The sequence below is a fragment of the Varanus komodoensis genome, unplaced genomic scaffold, assembly GCF_004798865.1.
Source record: "Varanus komodoensis strain SLA01 unplaced genomic scaffold, ASM479886v1 scaffold137, whole genome shotgun sequence".
NCBI classification, from domain to species: domain Eukaryota; kingdom Metazoa; phylum Chordata; class Lepidosauria; order Squamata; family Varanidae; genus Varanus; species Varanus komodoensis.
The window spans coordinates 14,863-37,502 of record NW_025335397.1 but is presented as its reverse complement, the minus strand read 5'-3'; the positions used below and the strand labels follow the sequence as shown (position 1 = coordinate 37,502).

At 54.2% G+C, this 22,640-nt stretch overlaps 3 protein-coding genes across 5 annotated transcripts in view; 1 reads left to right on the top strand and 2 right to left on the bottom strand.

The window, feature by feature from the left end:
• Window positions 1-14,373: 14,373 nt before the first annotated feature.
• On the bottom strand, window positions 14,374-17,619 carry LOC123019766 (probable UDP-sugar transporter protein SLC35A4). Its single transcript, XM_044422827.1, has one exon. It carries the CDS (start codon window positions 17,617-17,619, stop codon window positions 16,696-16,698), a length of 924 nt encoding a protein of 307 aa, XP_044278762.1. The 3' UTR covers window positions 14,374-16,695.
• A 605-nt stretch (window positions 17,620-18,224) lies between these two features.
• On the bottom strand, window positions 18,225-20,913 carry SLC35A4 (solute carrier family 35 member A4). 2 transcript variants are annotated; one of them, XM_044422828.1, is made up of 3 exons: window positions 20,883-20,913; window positions 19,693-19,794; window positions 18,225-18,431 (listed from the first exon to the last, which is right to left on the bottom strand). In XM_044422828.1, exons 1-3 carry the CDS (start codon window positions 20,895-20,897, stop codon window positions 18,234-18,236), a joined length of 315 nt encoding a protein of 104 aa, XP_044278763.1. In that variant the 5' UTR covers window positions 20,898-20,913; the 3' UTR covers window positions 18,225-18,233. The 2 variants fall into 2 exon arrangements, with proteins under 2 accessions (XP_044278763.1, XP_044278764.1); XM_044422829.1 differs by having other exon boundaries at window positions 19,693-19,752; window positions 20,883-20,911.
• A 1,646-nt stretch (window positions 20,914-22,559) lies between these two features.
• APBB3 (amyloid beta precursor protein binding family B member 3) overlaps window positions 22,560-22,640 on the top strand; it is an 11,361-nt gene continuing 11,280 nt past the window's right edge. Inside the window, exon 1 of one of the 2 annotated variants that reach the window (XM_044422858.1) lies at window positions 22,560-22,631. Coding sequence is in view for 1 of the 2 variants with exons in the window: in XM_044422857.1 (XP_044278792.1) it covers window positions 22,583-22,631 (49 nt within the window). In the remaining variant the exon portion in view is untranslated. The remainder of the gene's footprint in view (window positions 22,632-22,640) is intronic. The other variant, XM_044422857.1, reaches the window with a different exon arrangement.

Genomic DNA, 22,640 nt, shown 5'->3' with positions numbered 1-22,640 from the left:
CAATGAAAAATAGGTGCTACAACATTTCCCAAGTATGTTGCTAGTTGTTTTCCTCAGTCTTTAGAGGATAGGCAAATAAAATATCCAGCAAGAATACTCCAAATGAACCCTTTTCCTTCCTCATGTCTGAGTCCTTTCAAGGAAATGCAGTATAATCCCATTCAGTGTAAGCGCAACCATCATCCTCTCACAACAGAAGAGAGGAGAGGAGAGGAGAGGAGAGGAGAGGAGAGGAGAGGAGAGGAGAGGAGAGGAGAAGAACAGGGCTGCAGTTTTTTGCACTTGGAAGCCGGGTTGGCTCGTCACCAAACCCTCCCGAGGCTCTGGGCACCCGTGCCTTCTCCGTGGAGGCACCGCGCAGGGACATCTGCTAACTGCCCTCCGCTTGGTGTCCCTTCCAGGCTTCGCAAAGCAGGACAGCTTCCTGGTGGTGAATGAAGATTCAGACTCTTCCATATTCATTACGAAGACAGATGAGGCAGTGCACGTGAGGATGCTCCCACGCGGGGAGGGTGGCTGGTTGCTCATCCTCTGCATGATCCCAGCGTGGCGTTCTGCTGTTCGTGGAAGACACGTGCCCCTCACTGGCTTTTGCAAGGGGATCCTTCTATCCCCAGCATAGCCCAGCTTCCCCTTTGACACAGAAGTTAACGCTCTCTTTCTATATAGATGAAGTAGCACACGAAGTTGAGGGGAGAAAGTGGAGAGGGAGACATTTTTTCCTCCTATAATAGTAGGATCTGGGGTTCTCCCACAAGGCTGACCGGGGAGATTCGGAAAGATGAGAGAACGCCTTGCATGGTTCCACAGGCAGCGACGGCTGCTATTTTGGAAGCTTCAAAGGGATTGGATAACGTGGGTGGAGAAGGCCGTCAGCGGCTCCCAGCAGCCACGTGGCTGCTCCAGCCTCGGGCAGCATCCACCCCCGTTGGGGGAACGTGAGGGGCAGAAGCTGCAGCCGGCCAAAGCAGCAGAGGCCCCGCCTTTCACCTGCTTCACAGAGAAGAAAGGAAAGACGTTGAATATGCTGAATACAGATTTCAAGTAGTGCCCGGCTTTGGCCTTCAGTGTGACCAGTAAAAAGTTTCAACAGTTGTTCCCTGAACAAGACGGAGGCTCACTGGATTTGGGGCATGCCCTGCTGATGCAGCCACGGGGCCCGCAGGTGCCTGTTGCGCATGAGACGGCCGCTCAGGGTTTGCTGTGTTGTGTGAACCAAGCAAGTGTGGGTTGCTAGAAGCTTGAGCAAGACCTGGGCGTGAATGTGCACCCCGCCATCTCTTTTCAGGAAGTCTGCTTCACCAGGGATGGAGTCTTCAGCCTGAGTACCGGCCAGGTACAGAGAACCAGGGGCTGCCCGTGAGCTCCTTGCATCATGCCACTGGGCGGTGGCGACCTCCGCGGCAGCTTCGGCGCAGTGCCCCGTGTGGGTGACAGAATCCGAGCGTGGGGTGCCTGGGGCAAGCCGGCCACCGCTGCCGGGGCAGTGCTGTGGCTGCTGTGGGCGAGAGCAGTCGCCGGGGGGCCAGCCTTTCAGCTGGGCTGGCTTCCCTTCCCATGGCCGGCGGGTGAGCCAAGGTCCATTAGCAGGATGCAGCCCAACTCCGGCTGGGCCACGGCAGTGGCATCTCCGCCACACAGCACGGGCAGAGGCACCCTGCCCCTCCCTGATGCTCCGGCTGCCTCCCAGCAGTGAAATCCCCAAACTGCGGCACGGGAAGATGCGATGCGCAAGCGCCACAGCCCAGGATGCAACGGTGCCCCAACGATGCGCTTAGCGTTAAGGCAAAAGCTGGATGTCTGCAACGCTGGGGGAGATGCGGGGGTCGCCACCTGGCACCAAAACGCGCACAACGTGTGTGCCAGGCGAGCGTCCCGGGGAAGCTAATTCTGCAGCGCACAAGTGGGGCGATCAAGCAGTGGCGCTCCAGGTGCAGGTCTGGCGGAAGGTCTGTAAAGGTGCGAGAGCGGTGCCTTTACGCTAGACAATGCCCCCCGCCCCCCACCAGCTGCTTGGGCTTGTTGCTGCCTGAGCAGGTCGGCAAGGCAGGGGGCTGGCCGCCAAATAAGAGTGTCCTGGAAGCCCTGAGACACCGTGGTGGGTTCGGCCTTCCTCTTCCTCTCTGCATGTGAGTGTGTGGGGTGCAGGAGGGGAGGGGGCGGCCCAGAAAGCCAAGCCTGGCCGGAGGCACTGCTGGGAGGGAGCCTGCACCTGCCTGCCGTGCCAGGTGCGGTGGCGCTTCCTGCACCGGGTTGTCCCACGTGCCGCCCATTTCGCAAGTGGGTTGTGGTGAGGCAGATCGGGAGCCCACCGCGAGCCTTGGAATCAGCGGGGACCCCGGTCCGGACTTTGCACAGTGGAGTGCACCTAAGCCACCCACCCACAGGGAGGGTGGTCCGTGGAGGCTGCTCCACCTGCTTTCTCCACCCCAAGCATCACTTCATGGGCCCCGGCAGCTCTCCAGAAGCCCTCTTCAAAGGCTACCACCCAAAATCCACACATGATTGTGTTAAGTGCCTCTCCAATTGCAATTTACAATCCTTTAAGTGCTCAGACTGCCGGCCTGCAGCATTTACCCATTTCTGTAGTCCAGTTTCTACACTCAAGCACCTTTTGGCACAGGGCAAGGAAACATAGAAACAGAGCGAGTCAGAAGAGGCCTCCCGGGCCATCTAGTCTGACCTCCGGCACTAGCTGCATAACTCTTATACCTACTTTTGCACCCCCTCTGTATTTTGGAAATCTTAAGCACCATGTGGTTTTGGGGAGAAGCACTGTTCCTCATAAGCACTTCTTCCTGAATATGTCAGCACTTTTGGCATAATTTGCTGTGTGTTGTAATATTCTAATTAGTTCCTGAAAGTATTTGAGGAAGGGTATTTTCACTCACATTCCCAACATCTGAAATATGTAAAAATGAACATGTAGGAGCGACTCTCACTGTGGGTGTTGCATCACAACGCTGGGTGGGTTCCAAAGTGTTTGGTATAGTGGCAGGGGACTCTCTGAAGATGAGGCTGCGTCGGCCACGGAGGGCTTTCGGGGGCTCAGGCTTCCCCTCTCGTCCCCGCTCCAGGACAAGCTGTTCCTGCAGAAGCTGCAGCCCCTGCTGGCCCGGGTTCCCTCTGGCTACAGCCTGTCCTTGCTGGTGTACGAAGCCCATCGCTGCGGACCGCAAGCAGAGACCCAAGGCCTCATCCGGAAGGTGAAGCCAACGGGAGGGAGGGAGGGGCGGTCACTGCGGAAGCAAGTGGTGGCGGCCAGCTCACTCCTCCCCTCTGGTGAGAGACTGAAAGCTGCGCCACTGATTCAGGCTGAGGCGTTTCAGGGCTCCCTCAGGAGGCAGCTCAGAAAATTAACGCCGCGTGGGCCTGAGAACTCTTTGAAGGATCCCCCTCTTCCAGCTGCGGGAAGGCTCTGTGCTGCGCTCTCGGCTCACTGCCGAAAGCCAGGCTTGTGAGCGGAAGGTGCTGCAGCGTTAATCTCGGCAGACGTGGCCCGTGTCACCAAATCCTGGCCCGGAGGGGATGGGGCGCTTGACTCTCCCGCCTGTCCCACGCGGCGAGCTCGTCATCCCGTGGCACATCGCAGGCACACACGTGGCAGCCGCATCCACGGCGTGTTGCGAATCCAGCACAAAAGGCTCAGACGCTGTCACAGGTTAAAAGCTGCCAGGCAGCAGGTCGACTGGCCCAGGTCTGCAATGGGCCGGCCACACGAGGCGCCCGACCTGGTGCCCTACCAGGATTCGTCTTCTGCTTGAGAGAGGAAGAAAGTCCTTCTCCGTGGGGAAGTACCTCTGCCCAGGACTTCTCCCGGGGTTTCCCCACTGCCAAGATGCTGCACAGGCCCGCTGGGTGGCACAGGTCGGCATGCAGGTTTCGCATTCGGCCTCTGTGCCCGATGATGGCGTCACCCGGGAAAACACTGCGGTGTTCTCCTCGCGCCAAAATAGCAGCCAGGGAGGCCCAGGGCGAAGACAGCATCGTGGAAAGGTCCACAAATGCCTGCGAGTGAGGAGGGCTCATGAGTGTGCAGTGAAGGCATCGAAGGACAACAGTCCCCCTTAAAATGGGCAGAAGGACGAGATCACAGCGAGAGCCACTCGGAAAGAGCTGCTCCCTTCCGCCCGCAGGTGATGGAGGCCATCTTGCAGGAGCCCCCCTCTGCCCCGAAAAACGCGCTGCGCCTGCAGACCATCAGCTTCGTCCAGGTGAGCACGCCCTGCCCAGGCTGCCCCGTGCATGGGCGCCCGTGCAGGAAGGAGCCACCTCATGGTCGCTGCCCCAGCGCCAGCCCTGAAGCAGCCACGTGCCCGCTGGCCTCTGGCGATGGTGCGGGCGCCCTCTCCCCGTGGTTGCATTCTTTGCAGTCCCCACTTGCCGCCTCCACCGCTCGCCCGCTTTCGTCCATTTGCAGCTGTGGTCACTCCTCACTCATGCCAGTCTCATTTCAGATCCATGAAGACGGAAAGGCCCGAGACCTGCTCGGCCCCAAAAGCGACACCCTGCAAGTGATGGCGCTCCCGCCACTGGGCCTGTAAGCAGCTGTCTCTGGGGCTCTGTTCTGCACCGATCTTGGGTGGGGCAGGCAGATGGAGGCAAACCTGGGACTGCTGGCCTAGCATTGTGCGGGGTCTGCATGTCGGGCTAAAACCGATTCCAGACCTAACCCAAACCCTGTGAAGCAGAGAAAGCAGAGCTTGCAAGGTCTGGCGAACCCTTTTTGGATTAGGCCTAAAGATACTATTCCACAAAACTGGAAACAGAGGTGCAGTTATTTTTATTCAATATGTACCTATTGATTCTTGTATGGTGTTGATCCAGTTTTTATGGCTTCTATCTAGTATGCCTTGAGAGAGACCCACCAATAAGGTGGCCTAAAACTAGTTTTACATAAATGTAAAGAAGAATACAGAGAAGCGAGGGTCTAGCCTAGCTGTTGAAAGATTCACCTTTTCACCGGGCCAGGCATTTCGGACCCTTTTAGCTCCCTCACGCTTCCTTCTCATCGTCAAGTCTCTCTCCTCCTCTCTTCAGGATGGTGGAAGAGGCAACTGAAATAGTCGTGGCCGACCCACAAGCCGCCACCCGTTTCTACCTGCAAGGGAGGTCGTTGCACCAAAGCTGCCTGCAGCAGTCCCCCCGGAAGCGGCACGAGGCCATGTAAGGTTCTCAGGCGGGGTGGGCATAGGAGCAGAGAGTTTTGCACTGCTTTCTGCAACGGCCTCGTCCTGCCGTCTGCTCAACTGCGCCTCTTGGCGATCTCCTCTCGAGCGGCTGAGCGGTCTCGTTCTGCCAGCTGTGCCTCTGCTCCATTCCGCGCGGCCGGCGTGGGCCTTCTCTCTGGCAGGTCACACCAGGACCTTCCCACGCGAGCGGCTCCCGCGTGCAACTTGCTGCGCGCTCCAGGCTGCTTGCAGGGGAGCAGCAGGGTGGCGCTGCCCTGGGACACGGTCACCGGCAGAGAACGGGCACAGAGGCGTTCACTGCCCACGGCTCTTGCTCCTTCCCTCACCTCCGGGCATGTCAGGGTTGTGCCTTTAGACGCTGACTATGTATTATTTATATCAGATGCATAGCCTGCTTTTTTCCAACGGACTCAGTGTGACTTAACATAATTCTCCTCCTCCTGCAATGTTTATGCCAGCCCAGCTTCCTGGCGCCCTCCAGAAGTTCCAGGCTTCAAGGCCCATCACACCCAGCTGGCACGGCCAGTGGTCAGGAATGCTGGGAGTTCCAGTCCAGAACCTCGGGTGTGCACTCGGCTGTGGAAGACTGCTGCAGGGGCAGTCGTGGAACGATGGAGGCGGAGGAACGGGCCAGGCCGAGCAACCTGCGTGCCAGGCTTCATCCCCGCTGGGAAAGCCACCCAAAACTGCTGTGTCCGATTCACTGAAATTTAAGGGAAATTGCAGAGTTATCCTGCTGAAATGCTCTCATAATTGTTCCTGGAGACACTGGATAGCATTTTGTGGGTGCTCCTCTTCTGGACTGCTTGCTGTGAGTTTCTGCTTGCAGAGCCTTTTCATGCCTTGCAGAACAAGTGCGTCCCCTAAGAGAAATCCTTGTTCAAAATGCAAAGGAGTTCATTTAACTGATTAATTAGCTGTTCCCTGAGTGTGTGAACTCCCTAAATGCCCAGCATGAAAAATCCTGTGCTGAAGACCCCCATTTTTTCCAGAACCATCCCGGGCTTCTTGTGATCCACAGTCAAAGATTTTGCTGTGATCTAAGAAGCACAGGCTGGTCTTGTCCTGACATTCTTTGCTGCACTCCAGTAACTAAAGCACATTTGCAGTATGTTCTCAAGTGCCTCTTCCTTTCTGGAATCCAGCCTGGATGTCTGACATTCCTCATTCCAGGCAGGGTAGTGTCCTTTGTTGCACACTTCGCACACCACTTTGCATGTGTGGAAAATTTAGTTGCAACGGTCCTATGGGCTGCTGCACTTTTCTGCCTCTCCTTTCTTGAGGACTGGATATACATTGGATGTACGCAATCCGTGGGCCATTGTTCGGTTCTCCATGTTTGTTGACTTACTGTTGCTAAGGATTTGGACCGATTTCTGTTCTGCAGCTTGGGATGGTTCTGTTGGTGCCCCATCCACAGTTTTGCGAGTGCTTCACTTCCTCCAGCCTGAAATGGTTTCTGGCAAGGAGAACTAAGTGGATTGCAGAAGCACACTGCGGCTCTTCACTTTGGGGAAGGAAGCCACTAGGAACTTGCTCAATTGCTGGTTCAGCACAGATTCGACCAGGAACTATTCTGTCACTGGCTCTTTGCCACTATCCCATGAGCCTTTTGCTCATGTCGGTATTTAGATAAGTGTTAGTTTATTATAACCCACTTTTCATGCTTATGGGTCCAAGGATGCTGTGTACTAAGTGTGGCTATAAAAAGTCACATAAATGCAAGGTACAGTAACACCAAAGCCAAGAGTCCATCATCAAAGCCATCAGGAGGCGGCTGATGCCGTGAGACAGCCTTTGAACGGCCGGGTGAAGAGGACCGTTCTGGCCCGGCGGCAGGAAGAGGGCCGTGAGGGTGCCGCTCGGAGCCCTCAGGTCCAGGTGCCACGCAGGGAAGGCTCTCCCTTGCGGTCTCTTCCAAGCACATCCTGCGATAAGCATTATGGCCACGCACTATGCCAGCGCCAGTGCCGGCAGCACGGCAGCCACAGCCACCCGGTGCCCGGCACCCTCGCTCACGCCACTGAGCAGCCCGGCTCTTGGCAGCGGAACGGGAGCACCTTTTCCTAGCAGCAGCTGGAGCTGCTCCCAAGCAACAGGAGGGCCACCAGTGGCTGCCATCTCCGTTTCCTACGAAGACAGGTGGAGCGCAGAGAGTTATCAGGGAGTGAAGGGGCTGCAGCCTGGTGCGCTCCTCAGCAGCCTGCCCAGGGACCAAGCGTGAGGGGGCTAAAGAAAGCGCGGGGGTGGGGGGCTTGACAAGGCAGCAGCAAGCTGGGTCCATGAGCGCGTGGAAGGCTGTGCTCACGGCCAGGCGGACGTGCCCAGGTGCCGCCCACTCAGCTGCGGGAGATCTGGGCAGTGGTGGCCTGGCCGGGGCACAAGGGGCAGAGGGGCGGGGACTCCAGGGCTCCCCAGTGCCCGGCAGGACTTCTGCCATGGGGTCCCCAACCTGGGTTTAAAACAACGTCCTGTTTGGTAATGCATGCGCATGCACACCTCAAATGCAAAGCATATATACACTCGCTAGAATGCTTTCTAGCGATTATATGTACACTTTACACGCGATGTTGCTGCTGTGTGCCTTCCCGCAATCGCGGACCCTCCGGACGGCTCCCGTGACCGGCCTGCTCAGCTCAGCTCAGCTCCTGCGAGTGCCGCCCTGTGGCTCCTCACCAGAGCCTCGCACCTGGTCTCTCCCTGGCACGACTGTCTTCCCTCTCGTCTCGTGGCCAAAGGCAGCAGCTTCCGCCTTGGCATGCCTGAAGGCCTGGCTTCATTCGATCTGGGACCCACTCGCCCGCCTTCCTCTTGGTCCCGGGTACTTGTGAAGTTCTTCTCCAGCACCATTTTTCGAATGCCGTATTATACAGAGGCTTCAACAAAAGCAGACCAAGTATCCAAATAAGTATCCATGTGATGTTCATATTTATATGCCACCTGTTCATGTATAAAAAAAACTGCCAAGGTCCTCAATCCTTTGTATCATAGGAATGGGATGCTTATCCTTCCAACCATGTAATCTCAGTCTTTTAGCTGTCAAAAAGCTGCAGAGAACTCGGTAAGTCTTAATTCGCTCCTCCTTTCCTTGAGATGCGGCAGCCTCTTGACCATCACGGTGGAGACGAAGGTGGACGACCGGGGGCTTCAACGCGCTGCTGTCAGGATCTTTGACCTCTTTGCAGGGGGTGGGCGGCCCTGCGCCAATCCGTGAGTACGGGGCGCGCACACATGCTGGGGACGCATGCTGGCTTTCCTAGCAAGCTGGAGCTCCCAGATCCGGGGCAGGGGAGCGTGCGGCCTTCCTGATGTTGGGGAGCGCAGCTCCCATCAGCCCCAGCCGACGGAGCCCGTGGTGAGGGCTGGCTGGTGGGAGCTCCAGGCCAGCAACACCCAGAGGACAGCTCGTCCTGTGTCCCCGTCCTGGATTGTGGCAAGCTCTGCTTTGCGCACAGGCCCGACTCGGCCAGCTTCTTCGCCATGCCTGGATGTCCCCCACAGGCTGCAGGGGGGTGCCGTCCTTGCCACTCTTTCTATGCACAGGATTCTGCCGCTCCTGCGGGCTGCATCGCACAGAGCCCTTCCCGCTGAGGCCGGCTTCTGCTCCTGGATCCTGAGGCATCTGCTGGAAGAAAATGCCCTCATGTTCTTGCTGCTGTGCCTGACGCTGCCAGGTACGGTCCTCACGGGCTTCCCGGCCTCCAGCAGGATGGCATCTGCGTCTCTGGAAGGCCCTCCTCCGGCATGCCAGCGGGGGGCCCAGGCAGCCCGAGGGCCTCTCAGGCCCAGTGCGTGTGGCTGCTCTTCCGGAGCACGAAGCACGTGCTGCCACGTTGTTCGAGGCACAGCAGGCTATGGGCTCGGGCAGGAGTCGATCGGCATGCCCCACCTGAGAGAGAGGCTTTCCCCTTCCACACCCTCCCCAGTATTCTGGACGGGGAAGTGAGGCCTCTCTCGGGGCGCCTCCACCATTGAAGGACCACTGAACAGCAGAGGCACTGCACAGGGAGAGCCACGGACAGCCTTGCTGAGAGTTTGCCTTCCTCACAGATGCCTCTGGAGAGGAAATGCAGACCGCCCTCGCGCTCACTGGACAGGTGCGGGCCATGGCAAAGAGAGTGGCCCAGACCCACTGGGATCCGGCCCAAGAGATTCAGAGACGAAGAGCCGCGATAGCAGAGCTGAGGACTCGGGTCTTCTTCGGTGCTCAGATGGAACAGGGCTGCTTGCTCAGCAGCCTGGGAAGGGCGATAAAGGAGCTACAGGTAACATGCTCAGCCATGTAGCACAGCTGTATTGCTACAGAGGTGGGACAAGGCTGCCCTGGTTCTGCCAGAAATCTGACCCAGCCAGAGGAAAGGAGGCAAATCTTTTGGACTGCAGCCCAGTTAACCTGGAGACTCCCGAGCACTCGGGATATGCATAACCAGCAGTTCTTAGAGATCGATCTAAATCAGACTCTCTAGACATGAACTACTCTGACCCACACAGAGGTTATCCGCTCGAGAATGTGTGGAGAGCCCGGACCAAGCTAAAGGCCCAAAAAGGCCGCCAGGAATTTCTCAAGCAGAAGCCCCGTCCTGTCGCAGGCACCAGGAAGCTCCGTCCAGCGCCTTGCTGTCTTTGCGTGTGGAGGTGCCACGGAGCTCTCCTGATGAATGGCCATTGCGGACCCATCCCCTGCGAGGCTTTCCAATCCCTTTGCAAAGCCACTGCACCTTGAGCGCCATCGTGGCACCGGCAGCAGGAAGCCCATGCGTCGATTGTCCTTTGAGAGAAGGGCTTCCTTTTGTCTGTCCTGAATTTCCTGTCAATTAATTTCACAGGAGAATCTGGTATTATCTGATATTCTGCACACCACACCTAATTTATAACATCTGGACTCCCCCATTAGTAATTCCCTCTGCTCCTTTGCCAGAAAGGCATGACTACATTAGCCCTTCCTCACATGCAAGATGTTCCCATCACCTGATACTTTTTTCTTGCTCCTTTCTGCATCTTCCTGAGTTCATCCTATCTGGGGGAGGGGGGTGTGGGAAGCTCACAGGAGGACGTGAGGGCAGAAGAATCCCCGCTGCTCATTCCAGCTGCCTCTGAGCACACGCGTTGGCTCCCACGCTGCTGGTGCATTGGTTGCATGAAAGAGCAGGGGCCTTTTCCCCATGAGTGGCAGAATGGGAGACCCAGCAGCATGGACACTGACGCAGACATGGGGCCACTCCGTGTTGCACGAATGGGGACCAGTGAGCTTGCTCCTGCCCGTGTTTCCTCCTGCCAATGGATGCGGCACCTCACCACTTGGGCAGCTCGCTATGAGGGGCCCGCACCAGCTCCACGTGCCGCCCTGGACAAAAAGGGATGCATCCATAACCTCTTCTGCCGAGACGGAAACGGTTCTCACTTGCCGCCTGCTTTCCTTGGGCAGCTGAAGCACAGCAAGACCCCCCAGGTGGGATGGAAGATAGGAAAAAGAATGAGCCAAAAGTCCTTCGGAGCATGGAAGCCAGAGCCAGAGAAGGCTGTGCAGAGGCGAACCTTTGCTCCGTTTGCTAGCACAGCAGGAGGCTGCCTCTTAACCACACAACCAGGTGCCTCTGCATCTTGAGGCTGGGGGACTGATCTGGACTGTTTTCCAGGTGCTGAAGGGCCAAAACTGGGTGAAAAAGAAAGCAGGATGGGCATGTGAAATGAAGGAGGATGCGCCTCTTGAAACCAGGGTATGTGCTGGAACTATGCAGCTTAGCGGCTCTCTGGGCCTCCGGGGAACACATATTGTGCCATAGCAGATAGTACAAGAAGCGCCGTATGTCCGTAGGAATCCCAGGAGCTGGGGGAAAATCATTCTTTAGGCATTTTTCCTGTGCCTGGTTTTTGTGGTGCGCTGTCCTTTCCATGTAAAAATACCTTTGCTTCACCTGGATTTTAGGACAGTGACTACGCATATGTGTTTGTGTGTGAGAGAAAGAGGTGGGGAGGGGGAGAGAGAGAATAGGATCTGCTTGGTTTTTGTTTTACCCACCTGTGTGTGCTCTGCTCTTGGACCAGGTCCCACCAGAGATGGGTGACGGGAGTGAACTTGGGAACCAGCTAGGAAGCCAGCCCAGCCAAGAGAAAGCACATGAAAAGAAGGTGGCAACAACAGGTTTGGAGCAGCTCTGGAGAGCCACATTCCAGGGGGTGCAGCCGAAGGCAAAGGAGCAGTGGGAAAAGGCACCTGTCACTTTAAGCTCTTGCTGTCGGTAGCCAGTCCTCGGGGAGGGCTTCCAGCCTTTGGCATGGAGCGGCTCGCTGGGAGCAGCGATGCCTGCAGGACGCCAAAGGCCAGGCTGGAAGCCTGGGAGGCACCAGTGGCTCCAAGCCCCAGGCCCCCTGCCCTGCTTTAGAGCCCCTGAAACTTTCCTTGGTGGGCATCTTCCTCACAAGTTGTGGGGAAAGTTACAGAAGCCACATCTCTGGCAGGCGTGCGCAGGGAGCAAGAATGTTTTAGTTCACCTCGCCCATTCTTTTTGCCACTAATTTGATCTATGAGATCTGCTTCTAGTGGAAGGTCACAGCACCCCAGACGTCCACCTTGGGCAGGGCGCCCTGCAGGAAGGAGCCCTGGGACAGAGTCCGCCGGCTGTGGCATCGTGTGTGTTCAGAGGCCCGTCCCTGAACGGGACCACCCAAGCACAGAGCCCCATAAGTGCTGGGGGCAAGTCTGGGATCCTGGTCCGTCTGGGCCTGGATTGAAGTGTTCAGAAGGCTGGGCAGATTTTCTTTCACCAGCGAGTGATCGGATTTTTAAAAATGGAATGTCTATTTCATGCCTTCCTATAAATGTAATAAGGCCCCTACTGCACTTGGTGCTGGCTAGAAATCTGCAGTCTGGTGTTTTCTGTTCCATTAGAACGGAATTAATCTCTGTGTGAGAGACGGAACAAGACAGCTCTGTTGAGATAAATATACAACAAATATATGAGACAAGAGCTTTCCTATAATCATCCAATGGTAGAAGCAGTGCCAGGTCTTAAAACGGTGACTAAATAGATTCCAAAAGATTTCTGTGTGCCAGTCTTTAGTGTCAGGGCAGCCAATCTGAAATGATCCTTCTCTCCCCAAATTTCAGTTTCCTCCAGTTCAGCAAGAAGCTCAGCTCTGGCAGAAGGGAAAACAGATGCTGCCTTTGCATGTGGAAGCACTGAAAAGAGAACGGGCAGAAGGGAAAGGGATCTGGATGAACTGCACCAGGAACACCGACATGAATCAGAAACTCGGAAAAAACACATCCTGCAGGTCCCTGTAGTTCTCATTCTCCATCTCTGATACCTTTCTGAGCTGGTGGTATCTTTGAGGTGGGAATTTCATAATAAACTAACTCACTTACTCCTTTATTCCAAAGCCTCCGCAGGAGGTGGGGGAATCTGTAGGGCTAAAGGGCTGTCACAGGCCCACACAACCGTGAGCAGACCTTGCTTGTGCAACACAACATTTGCGTGTTTGCCATTGGGTGCACTAACCCACATCCACAGAAGAGGACTATGCTTGAAACGGGGCGTGAGCTCCTACGCCCCGCTCCTGGCACTGCTCGATCCTGCCTATGCCCTGCACTCTGGGGGGCAGCCTCGAGAAGCCCCTGCTTTGCCGATCTCACTATCTGCGGGGCGCATCCTCTCCACCTGGAGTCCCAGTGTTCCTGATCTTCCTGGGAAAGCTGCCCTGCATTTGCCACTACAGGGCTGGTAACTAGGCAAGGCTGAGTGGAGCACGGCCACCTCCGTGTCCTTTCGAGTGCCAGCAGTTACGTGGCAGTGCGGTGCATGGGGACCTTCTCTCACTCAGATCAGTATAGAAGCATGCCAAAGAAGTCAGATTATCCCTGGGGCTGAGGTCTTCAGGACCCCGGCGGCCTCTCTTCTCCATGTGGAGCAGGAGGAAACCATCACTAAGAGAGAACGGTCTCTACAGATTCCTTAACATTTCTGAAAGTTCTGTTGCCAAGGCTACCGTGATGCCTTCCAAGGTTACACCTTCCTTCCAGCCTACAGGGTGGCAGCTTGAAAAGAGCTGAGCTGGCCTGCAGAACCACCAGCTTAGCAACCTGCATGCTGAATGCGCAGAGCATTCAAGCCACTTCTGCGCGTCCTTCCCATTGACTGCTTTTGCTCTCTTGCTCCAGTCTCACTCATTTAGTAAAATCCTTCCCGGGTTTCTTTTACAGGTGTTCCAGGCTTATAGGGCACACATGGAAGAGCAGGCGGATGCCCGTGAGCAGAGCTGCCGACAGCTGTTGCGGGACTCCCTCCAGGATGCCCTCTGCCTCTCCACTCAGAACCAGCAACTCCGAGCTCAAAGGCAACTGGGCTGCACTGAGAGAGCGACACAGACTGACTTCCTGGCCCCCAAGCAGAGCCAAAAAGCACCCTGAGCTTGCCCTCACAATTAGAATGGTGGTTTTAAAAATATTCTTGTAAGACATTGGGTTTTGCAGCCATGGTCTTGCTAAGCAGCTGGAGATTGTTCTCGCTGGGCTGCTGGGCACCTGCACTTGGAACAGGCCACTCCACATTCCTTCCTCTGCTTTCACTATCTTAGATTGTCCGCAGGCCCCTGTGTGAAATGCAAAGAAAGAAGCTAGGGGTTAACTCAAAGAACAAGCACTTCCCTGAGTAGGTTCAAGGAGGCAAACGGCATGCATCCCAGGACAGGACAAGAACTCCCCAAACGTTAGCTGCACTCATCCATTGCAGTAAGGTATTAAACTTATTCATTGGAGCTAGCAAAAACAGAAGCAGAGGGACACATAAGGTTGATGCGATCGCTGGTACTGAATGGAACGCTTAAATAAGCATGCGCTTTGGTGCCCAGTTTGAGAGGCGGTGGCGGTTCCAGCTGCAGGTCTCCCAGGATGAGACCAATTTTCTGAATTCTTTCTGTTCAATCTGATTTCTAATCCGGGTTAGGCATGGAAACTGCCGAGGCGGCCATGGCTGAGGGGCTACATCTGGCAACAGATGCTTGACCCCTTGCCGGCGTTTTCACCATGTATTATGGTCTCCTTCCAGGCACCTGGCTGGGATAGGACAATCTATACCAAAACGATACCAGATGTGAGTACAACAACGCACACTTTGTCAGTCAGCGTTCAACCAGGAGAAAGCGCAATCACATACGTTCTAAGCAGAACCTTCTATTATCAGCATTCAATACCAATATTTCATTTATTTGTGACATTTGAAGACTGTCTTATTACAAAGTACTCAAGGCATAAAAAACATAAAACAGACACAATGTTGAACACAACACCTAACAAAACGCAGAGCAACCAAATCAAACCACTGTCGATGGGAGGCCGTGGTTTCCACACATTGCCTTGAAAGGCCCCCATGAGCAGAAAGGCCTAGAACTGCCACAGGGACGTCCCCACACTGCCCTGGGGAGGCAGCCTGGTTGTCAGGAGGGCGTGACTGGTTCCATATTTGCTTCCGGCTAATTTAAGGTGCTGTCATTACGATTTCACAAGAACTGAGGAATAATGCTCCAAACTCATTGAAGAGCAACTTGCCGCCTACAAACACGCAATTCCTCCTTCCCTTTCATGCCACCACTGTCTTGTAAAACCTGGGCCCTTTACACCGTTGGCACTGGCCCTCCCATGTTTCTGCGTCTTTAAGTGTATTTGGGCAGCTGGGAAACTTTTGTGGGGGTCATCATAAAATGGCTGCCATGGAGGCAAAGCGGACCAGCTGCAAAGAGCTTGTGCAAGAAGAGCAGTATGAGGCACAAGCTGAGTCTGAGCACCAATGTATCTGGCTGCATTTAGCAAGCAAAATGCCCACTTCACGCAAGTCTTTTTACCACATGCAGCTTAGTATGTTCCAACATTTTCAATGACCTTTGCAACAAATGAACAAAAAGAAAGGGAGTTAAAAACAAAACTGGAAACAATAATTTCTTATTCCAGCTTAGCCATGTGGTTGGTGCATAGGAGTTGTACCTGAGCATATATGAATCTACATGGAAACCCATCATTGCTTCAGCAAAGCATTTTAATTACGACCCAGGAAAGATGAAACAGCTCCCTGCCACCACCAAAGAACTGCTAGGACAAGTTGCAACAAGAGATACATGTCTCTTTAACGTAATTTTATGGAGAATCCAGATACTGCCTTTACCGTGTAGACCTCCTGCATTTTCCACTTCTTTCTTTTCTCTTACTGCAGAACCTTCATTCAGAAAAGTAATAGCTGCACACCAATGTCGCTGGCAGCACAAGGAGCACTGTCGGAAAGCGCCCCGAGCTGCCTGAGCGTAAGAGGCACCCAGAGCCCCTCATAACCCCTGCAGAAGCAGCAGCTAAAGTGGTGTAGGAAGTCTTGCAGAGCGCGCTGCGGGAGATGAGCAACTGGGCGGCAGCAAGAAATGCAAATGATGCCAGAATCTGACAAAACACTTTAATGGTGAAGGAACAACTCCGCTCACTCTGGATTGCATAGTTTCAATGCTCAGGAACCCAACTCAGGAGAAGACAATTCAAAGCTTCACCTGGAAAAGCAGGCATGTGCATTTAAATGGCTGGGAGCTATTCCTACATAATCCAGCAATCCAATAAATTCAGATTTATTGAGGCAGGGAGGTAAAGCAACAGGGAACAACTCATTGATTCTCTTGGAGGGTTCTGGAAAAATGTCACAAACTGCCATGAAGAGAGTCCTTCAGCAGCAGGCAGCACATGAGCAAAGCATACGTTGCAGAAGGCACTTTGTGATCTGTGACGCTTGCCAGCCAGCTGGGTTAGAAGAGAAGCGCTGTGGGAAGAGATTGGCAAGCAGTTCCTCTGAAGAGAAGGGACAGCAATTAACTTTGCCAATTACCTCTAAGTCAATAGCAGGGAATTTTTAAAAATACTGACAAGCAGAGCTCCCCCCACCCCCCGCACAGGCTCTGAGACATGCACCTTAAGGGAAAGCGCTGCGGATTCCTCCCCCAGGAAGCCTCGGTGCAGCCCTGCCACGAACCGTGGGGTGAGAAAGCAGGAGACTGATGCTGGAGTCCACGGTCTTGCTGGCATTGCAAATTCTACCAAATTCCGCGAGTGGACAAGACAGCAGACTTCAGCCTTGTGGGCAAGAAACAGGCATCCCTAGACCCCCCTCTGCCCAACGTCACCATTCACAATGGTGACAGGCGAACAGGCCCCAACAGAGCCACCTGGTTTCTCATGTGACCTTGATCAGCTACTGATAAAGTCGGCATGAAGATATTCAGGTCTCTGCTGCAGCCCACTCAGAAAAATGGGTTTCTTGCAGCAGAGAGGCCTGAATGTTCCCCGAGGGCGGGCAGGCAGGCCACCTGCCCACCCCACGCCATCTTGACGGGCACCATGCTGGGAAGGCTGCCCAAGGCGTCCCTCGTTCGCAAGCAAACGAAGTGAAGTTCAAGGAGGTGCTGTGTAAGCAGCACTTAATCTGGCAGAGAGTTGCTTCCGTATCACGGAGCTGGGTGAAAGGACAGCGCACAGCAGCTACTTGACTCCGTAATACAGGTAAAGAGCAAAGCAAATCAGCAGCACGGAAAAGAAAAAACAGGGTGTGAGGTGCATACTAAACAGGTGGACAGAGAGCAGTGCATTGACCATCATAGAACTAGAAATCACAAAAAGTCTGGTGATGTTCGTACTGTGTTTCATGACCACAGACATTATCAGCCCATTCAGGGCTTGGCTTACAATAACGAACAGCACACAAAATGAGAAACCCTCCAGAAAGCCTTCAGCAGAGGCTGAGCTGCTGAACAGATGTATCGTCATATTCAGCAAAACCCCGAAGAAGTAAAGGAACATATTCTGCAGGTTGAGAGGAAGCTCCTGGGCCTTCAAGACCCTTTCAGTATAAACAGCCGAAAGGCCCGAGATCAAGCAGTACAGGGAGATCAGCAGCAGGCCGACCGGGGTGATGTGCAGCGGCATGCCGGGGGCAGGGGATCGCGGCACGGCCTGCAGGCCTCCGTGTGCATAAAAGGCCCCTGCAGCCATCAGCAGGAGAAGCGCGAGCCACTTGCGCAGAGACAATCTTTGGTGCAAGAAGCAGCTGAACAGGAGGGCCGTGCTGCCGATCTTTAGGTTGCTCAGCACCTGGTAAGTACTAGGATCCATGAACAGCTGCAGATGGACCACCAAGTTGTTGTTAGCCGCATAAAGCAATGCGGAGAGTGCGAAGGGGGCAGCGTGATACCAGGACACTGAGACTCTTAGTCGCTTCCAGTCCCAGATGAGCAGGAAAACCAAGGAGAGGACTAACTTTGTCAGTTCAGTCAGAACCACTGCAGAGGAGGCGCTGAATGGGATCTGGCCGTTTTCTTTAGTGAGGGTCAAGAGCGGAGCGTGGGAGCCATAGAGAGCAACAGACAGGAGCAGCATCAGCCCCCAGAGGCCCCTCCCAAGCACCATTGCGGCAGCAGGGCTGAGCAGGCTGCCAATAGCACGACTGCTGTGATGTGAGACACGAGGGAAGCATCAGCCTGGCACTTTTCACAGGCGAGGAGAAAATGGAGGTCTCTCTCTTGTAAAAACCCGCATTATCTTCATGGAGAGGCACATGACACATGTTGGGAGTTAGAGCAATGAGATGAGAACAGTCACCGTAAGATTCGGGTGTCAATATAATCATCCATGATTAGGGACAAATGTTACAGCTCAGATGTGAATAACCAAAGCCACTTTTCCTGGGTATGTGACAGGATTCAGCATCTAAAGCAAGCAAACATGATGCTCCAACAGCTGTCCTTTACTCGGTCAGAATGAAGGAACGTGAATGCCCAATCTCGTGTCCAGGCCCCGGCATGGTCAAAGCAGCCGCTATAGCAGTAATGACAGAATGTTGGAGAGTAACTGCTCAGCTCTCCCGCAGAAATCGCTGTAAATACATGTCCATCGAGCAGGAATGCTGAGAGGAGAGCCATTGAAGCCAGGTGTTTACGATCTATGTAGGGTGAAACTGTTCAGAAATTCTAAAATGAGAGCAGAGGTTTCCTGGAGTGCACCGGTGCATGAGGGATTATCTTCTAGTTTGGTCCTTTCCGGAATGTATTGAAATAGTCCTTGACAGTCTTTTCCACATTAGGGACAGCATAGGTCTGAGCAGCATAAACCCCCGTGCAAGTCCCCACCACAAACCCCAGTATTGCTGAAGGTCTGAGCTTGGCTACAACATAGCCAGCAAGGAACCCTTTGAGAAATGGAGATGCCAGCAAAGAACCCTCCTGCAGAAAAACAGCACAAACAAGCAGATGAAACAGCCGTGTAACCACATTGGCTGGGTTCACACAACATGGCAGGCAACTCTGTGTGGTTACCACAGCTCCCTGGGCTGGTTGGTCAGTTTGCTTGCTTGACTAAGGTTTAGCTGACAGTCACATGGTTTCTAAGCTATCGTGGCTTCCATCCTCCCCACTCAGTCCTCCCACTGCTGGAACATATCCCACCAGCCCAGCCACCAAGACTGAAATTCAACCCAAAGGTACATCGCTCCCTGCCCATGTTGCCTGCCTCTTCCTCACTGATTCACATATAAAGACTGGATGGCTCCTGAAATTGCTGCTCTTTCCAGAGGACTCTGCCATAGTTGCATATTAGGGCAGTGGAAACCACAGTCCTAAGTTCAGAAAACATGACAAGTCACGATGGTCTGCAGAAGCCATAGAACAAACCATTGCTTCTTATTATGGTTTCTAGTGACCAGTCTCACTCTAGTGAAATACCAGGACTGTGTTCAGACAACACAACAGACTGACAATAGTAAGCAATCACCATGGCTTGTTCTGTTGTTAAAATCCAGCGATTCTCATGGCTGATTCATTTTCCTTAATATGCCACATTACAATTCGAGGCTGGTATAGTCTATCCCCAAGGGAGGAAATACACACAGTCCTACAAATTCCAGATATTGCACATTAAATAAAAGAACAACTTCCTTGGAGAAATTGTTATGTTGCATTCTAATAAGTATTGGAAGGGATTGGTCAAGCATAGTGAGATGGTTCACTCATCCTGGTAGGCAAAATTACTGAGAATTCAGGCTTAGTATGAATGAGCAAGCAAGCTCCTTGATCGCTCATTTAACTCCTCTCAGCAGGAGGAGTTAATCGAGCTTATGATTCGGCCAGTGTAGCATCCACTCTTTGACTCCGACTTGTTAGCAGAACATGCTAGAATCATAAGACCAGGCTTGTTCTGGATCTGGGAGTCTAGATTGCTAGAAGAGCACCAAACCAGGGATCCTGGTCTTGGCATAATGAGAAACCAACTGAGGACGGGGGTTGTTTCATTTGTGGAACTGCTTCTGCTGGCAGAAAAGACAAGTGGTAAAACAGGTAGCAAGCACCAGCCCTCTTGCTCATTTACGAGAAGGGAGGAGTCCCAGCAGTTCTGCCTTAGAGATGGGCAAGCCAGGACTGCCTTCTGAGAAACAGGCACATTTAAGGCAGAATTCTAGAGATACGGATTAAACAGCTTCTCTTTTACCTGTCCCATGTCAGCTTGCACCTCATTTTCAACTCTCTGTTTCAAGTTTTCCAGCTGATCCTTCAAAAAAGCAAGATCTTTCATCAGCTTTGGCAAAGAGTCCTACACAATGAAAACAAAAAGGCACATTCCAAATTGCAGGCACACGTGCATTTTAGTATTGTGGTTACACAAAGCAAAGCCTGGAGGAGGATGGAAGCAGTACAGCAATTTGAACGCGATGGCTACCAGGCAGGGCCAGTGCTGAGCTGTCGGTCACTGTCAGCAGGAGTGCATCATGTGGCCATCATGTATCATGGTAGGACATGCACACGGTGGGCATGTCATGAGCGGAGCGGCCAGAGCCGGGGGTCAGACTAGATGGCCTGGGAAGCTCCTTCTGACTTGCTCTGTTTCTATGTTCCTGTGATACTGTATTTCTGAGGTTTCTGCTCTTAGTAAACCCCTGGAGTCTTGGCTATAAGGAATGCCATGCGATACTGCTGTGTCAAGCAGAATGCTTCACACTTTTTTAGTCTCTGATTTCTGTCTCAAAGGATTAATGCCAAAGTACTCTATACCTTTGTGAATCACACCGCAATCTTAAGCTGTTCAGGAGTGCAATGGAAATCCCCCTTGTTTAAGCGTTATTATATGGTATCTATGATGACAAATCTATGAAAAGCTGTTGAAGGTGACTTTGTTAACTGTTTACTGTTGTTATAATTTCGTGCTCTGGGTTTTCGACAGAAAAATAAAATGTGACATATGCCTAGCTATTCCAGTTGGGACAAAAATTCTTGTATACTCCTAAAGTTTGGAAATTTGCAATATAGTTCTGAGGAACAAAAGTTTCACAAAGCACATTTTAACTTTTAAATTTCATTTAATCCATTTCTAACCTACTTTACCATGAAACGTACGGATAAGCAGCAATTACAGAAATGAAAACTGTTTAGAAAGCATCTTTAGAAACTATCTTAAAAGCGCCAAAAGAGGACAGGATAGCAAGAGCAGCTAAAGGCCGAGCTAAGAGGAACTCGCCCGTGCGGAGGCTTGCCTGCACGCGCGAAGAGCCGGGAACCGCGGCGCCCCTGCCCGCGCCTCCCGCGGGGTCCGGCTCGCGGCCACGCCGCCTCGTCCGCGATGTCCGAGCGGGGCCACCCCGCCGAGCCCGCCCCCCGGCCGGCCAGGCCGCGCGCAACCCCCACCTTGTCGTCCGCCATCTTCTCCCCGGGAAAGCCGCGCCGCCTCCGCCCGCGCAGGCGCAGGCGCAGCACTCGCGCCCGCCTTGCTCGCGCCGAGGGCTCCCGGTCGCGCGCGCGCCGCTCTCTCGGCGGGGGGGGGGGCAAAGCTGGGAAGGGGGGGGGGGGGGGGGGGGGAGAAGCAACCGGCTTTCACGACGATGACGATGACGATGATTTACATTTCTATACCGCACATAGGCGAAGCTCTCTGGGCGGTTCACAGCGTTCACGTCCCCCAACACGATGCCCGCTCCCCTCCTCGTCCCTCGCCGGGGCACGTGCACGCCAGAAGCCGACCGATCCCGGTGCGGCTCCTCGCCGCCGCCCTGCTGGCCGTCGCGGCTGCTTTGGGGCAGCTCCTGTCCCGGGAAGGGGCATTCCTGCCGAGCTGAGCGGGCAACGGCATGCAGGCGCCCGGCCTTGCTCGGCGGGCAGAGCCCAGGAGCCCGCGCCGGCAGCGCGGCAAGGGAGGGCGAGGGGCCGAGGGCGACGTGAGCGCGGCCGACCCCCCCCCCCGCCCCGGTTGCAGCGTCCGGCCGTGGGCCGCCTCTCTCCGTCGGAAAGAGCGGCTAAAGAGACCCTCCGAAGGAAAAGAGCGACCTTTCAAAAAGCCTTGCAACAGCTAGAGGCTGCAGGTGGCAAGTGCTGCCTTCAGGGGGGAAGTGCAAGAAGTCCTCTTCCGCGTAAGAGAGGCCCATGCTTGCTTGCTTGCTTGCTTGCTTGCTTGCTTATTTAAAACGTTTATGTCCCGTCCTATACATAGAAGTCTCAGGACCGTCCAGCCGCAAAGGCACAGCATCATATCTATACTAAAAACCCGTCTAAAATAAAAATTAGATATTAAAGTACTGGGAAAATAAAACAGTTTTGGCCATGTTAAGATGAAGCCTACTGCTGTACTCTGTAAATCAGCAAACACTAAGAAAGGCTATTCTTTCTTTGAAAGCAATTTTTTTACTAATGCATAAACATATAAAATTAATTTGTTAATCAACAAAAGATATAGCTGTTTGTGCTGGCTGGGGAATGGCGAGAACTATTAAGACATTTTTTCTATCTAAACATGCACAGGCTGGCACACCAAATTTCCTCCAGTTAAGCAAACAGCCAGAATAATTGTGCATATAGAGGAAAATTGGGTTTCAGGAATCTCTCTGCACTGGCCCTGCCGGTGTTCTGCTGCTTGCTGCCCTGGCAAGTCCCTTACAGCATTCCCTGTGCTATGTGTGAGTGTGGGTGAATTGTCAGTCACTTTCAACACAGTTTAATAATGTTGTGTCCGCCCCCCCCCCGGCCCGCTTTACCCAAACCAAGCGATCATTTGGGTCCTCCTAAAATCGAGGAGAAGGACCCTGCGGGGGGAGTGCGTCTCCTGAAACAGCGGGAGAACCCTTACACTGCCCGGAGCACCACGTGCAGCCATCCCCAAGGGGCGCCCTCCAGGCGCTGGCGGCTGCAGCCGCCGTCCGCGCTGCCCCCGAGAGCCGCGCGGCGGGCACAGCAGGAGCCCCCGCCGAGCCCCGCAGCCGCCGGGAGGCCGGGCCCCCGAGAAGGCCCCGCCCCGCGTCCTGACGCCGCCCGCCCCGGCCCCGGCCGGCAGAGCGCAGTCGCCGCCGCCTCCTCCGCTGCGCCCGGCCGCGGCTGCTCGCCCGCCCAGCGCGGCCATGCTGGGCAAGGACTACATGCTGGCCATCATCCTGGTCAACTGCGACGGTGAGCGGC

Excerpts from the sequence above, each read along its gene's own strand:
- LOC123019766 (XM_044422827.1), bottom strand. The coding sequence starts at position 17,619 with ATGGTGCTTGGGAGGGGCCTCTGGGGGCTGATGCTGCTCCTGTCTGTT.
- SLC35A4 (XM_044422828.1), bottom strand. Across the intron at positions 18,432-19,692 it reads TGCAAGCTGACATGGGACAG|GAGGGTTCTTTGCTGGCATC; the intron begins GTAAAAGAGAAG and ends GTTTTTCTGCAG.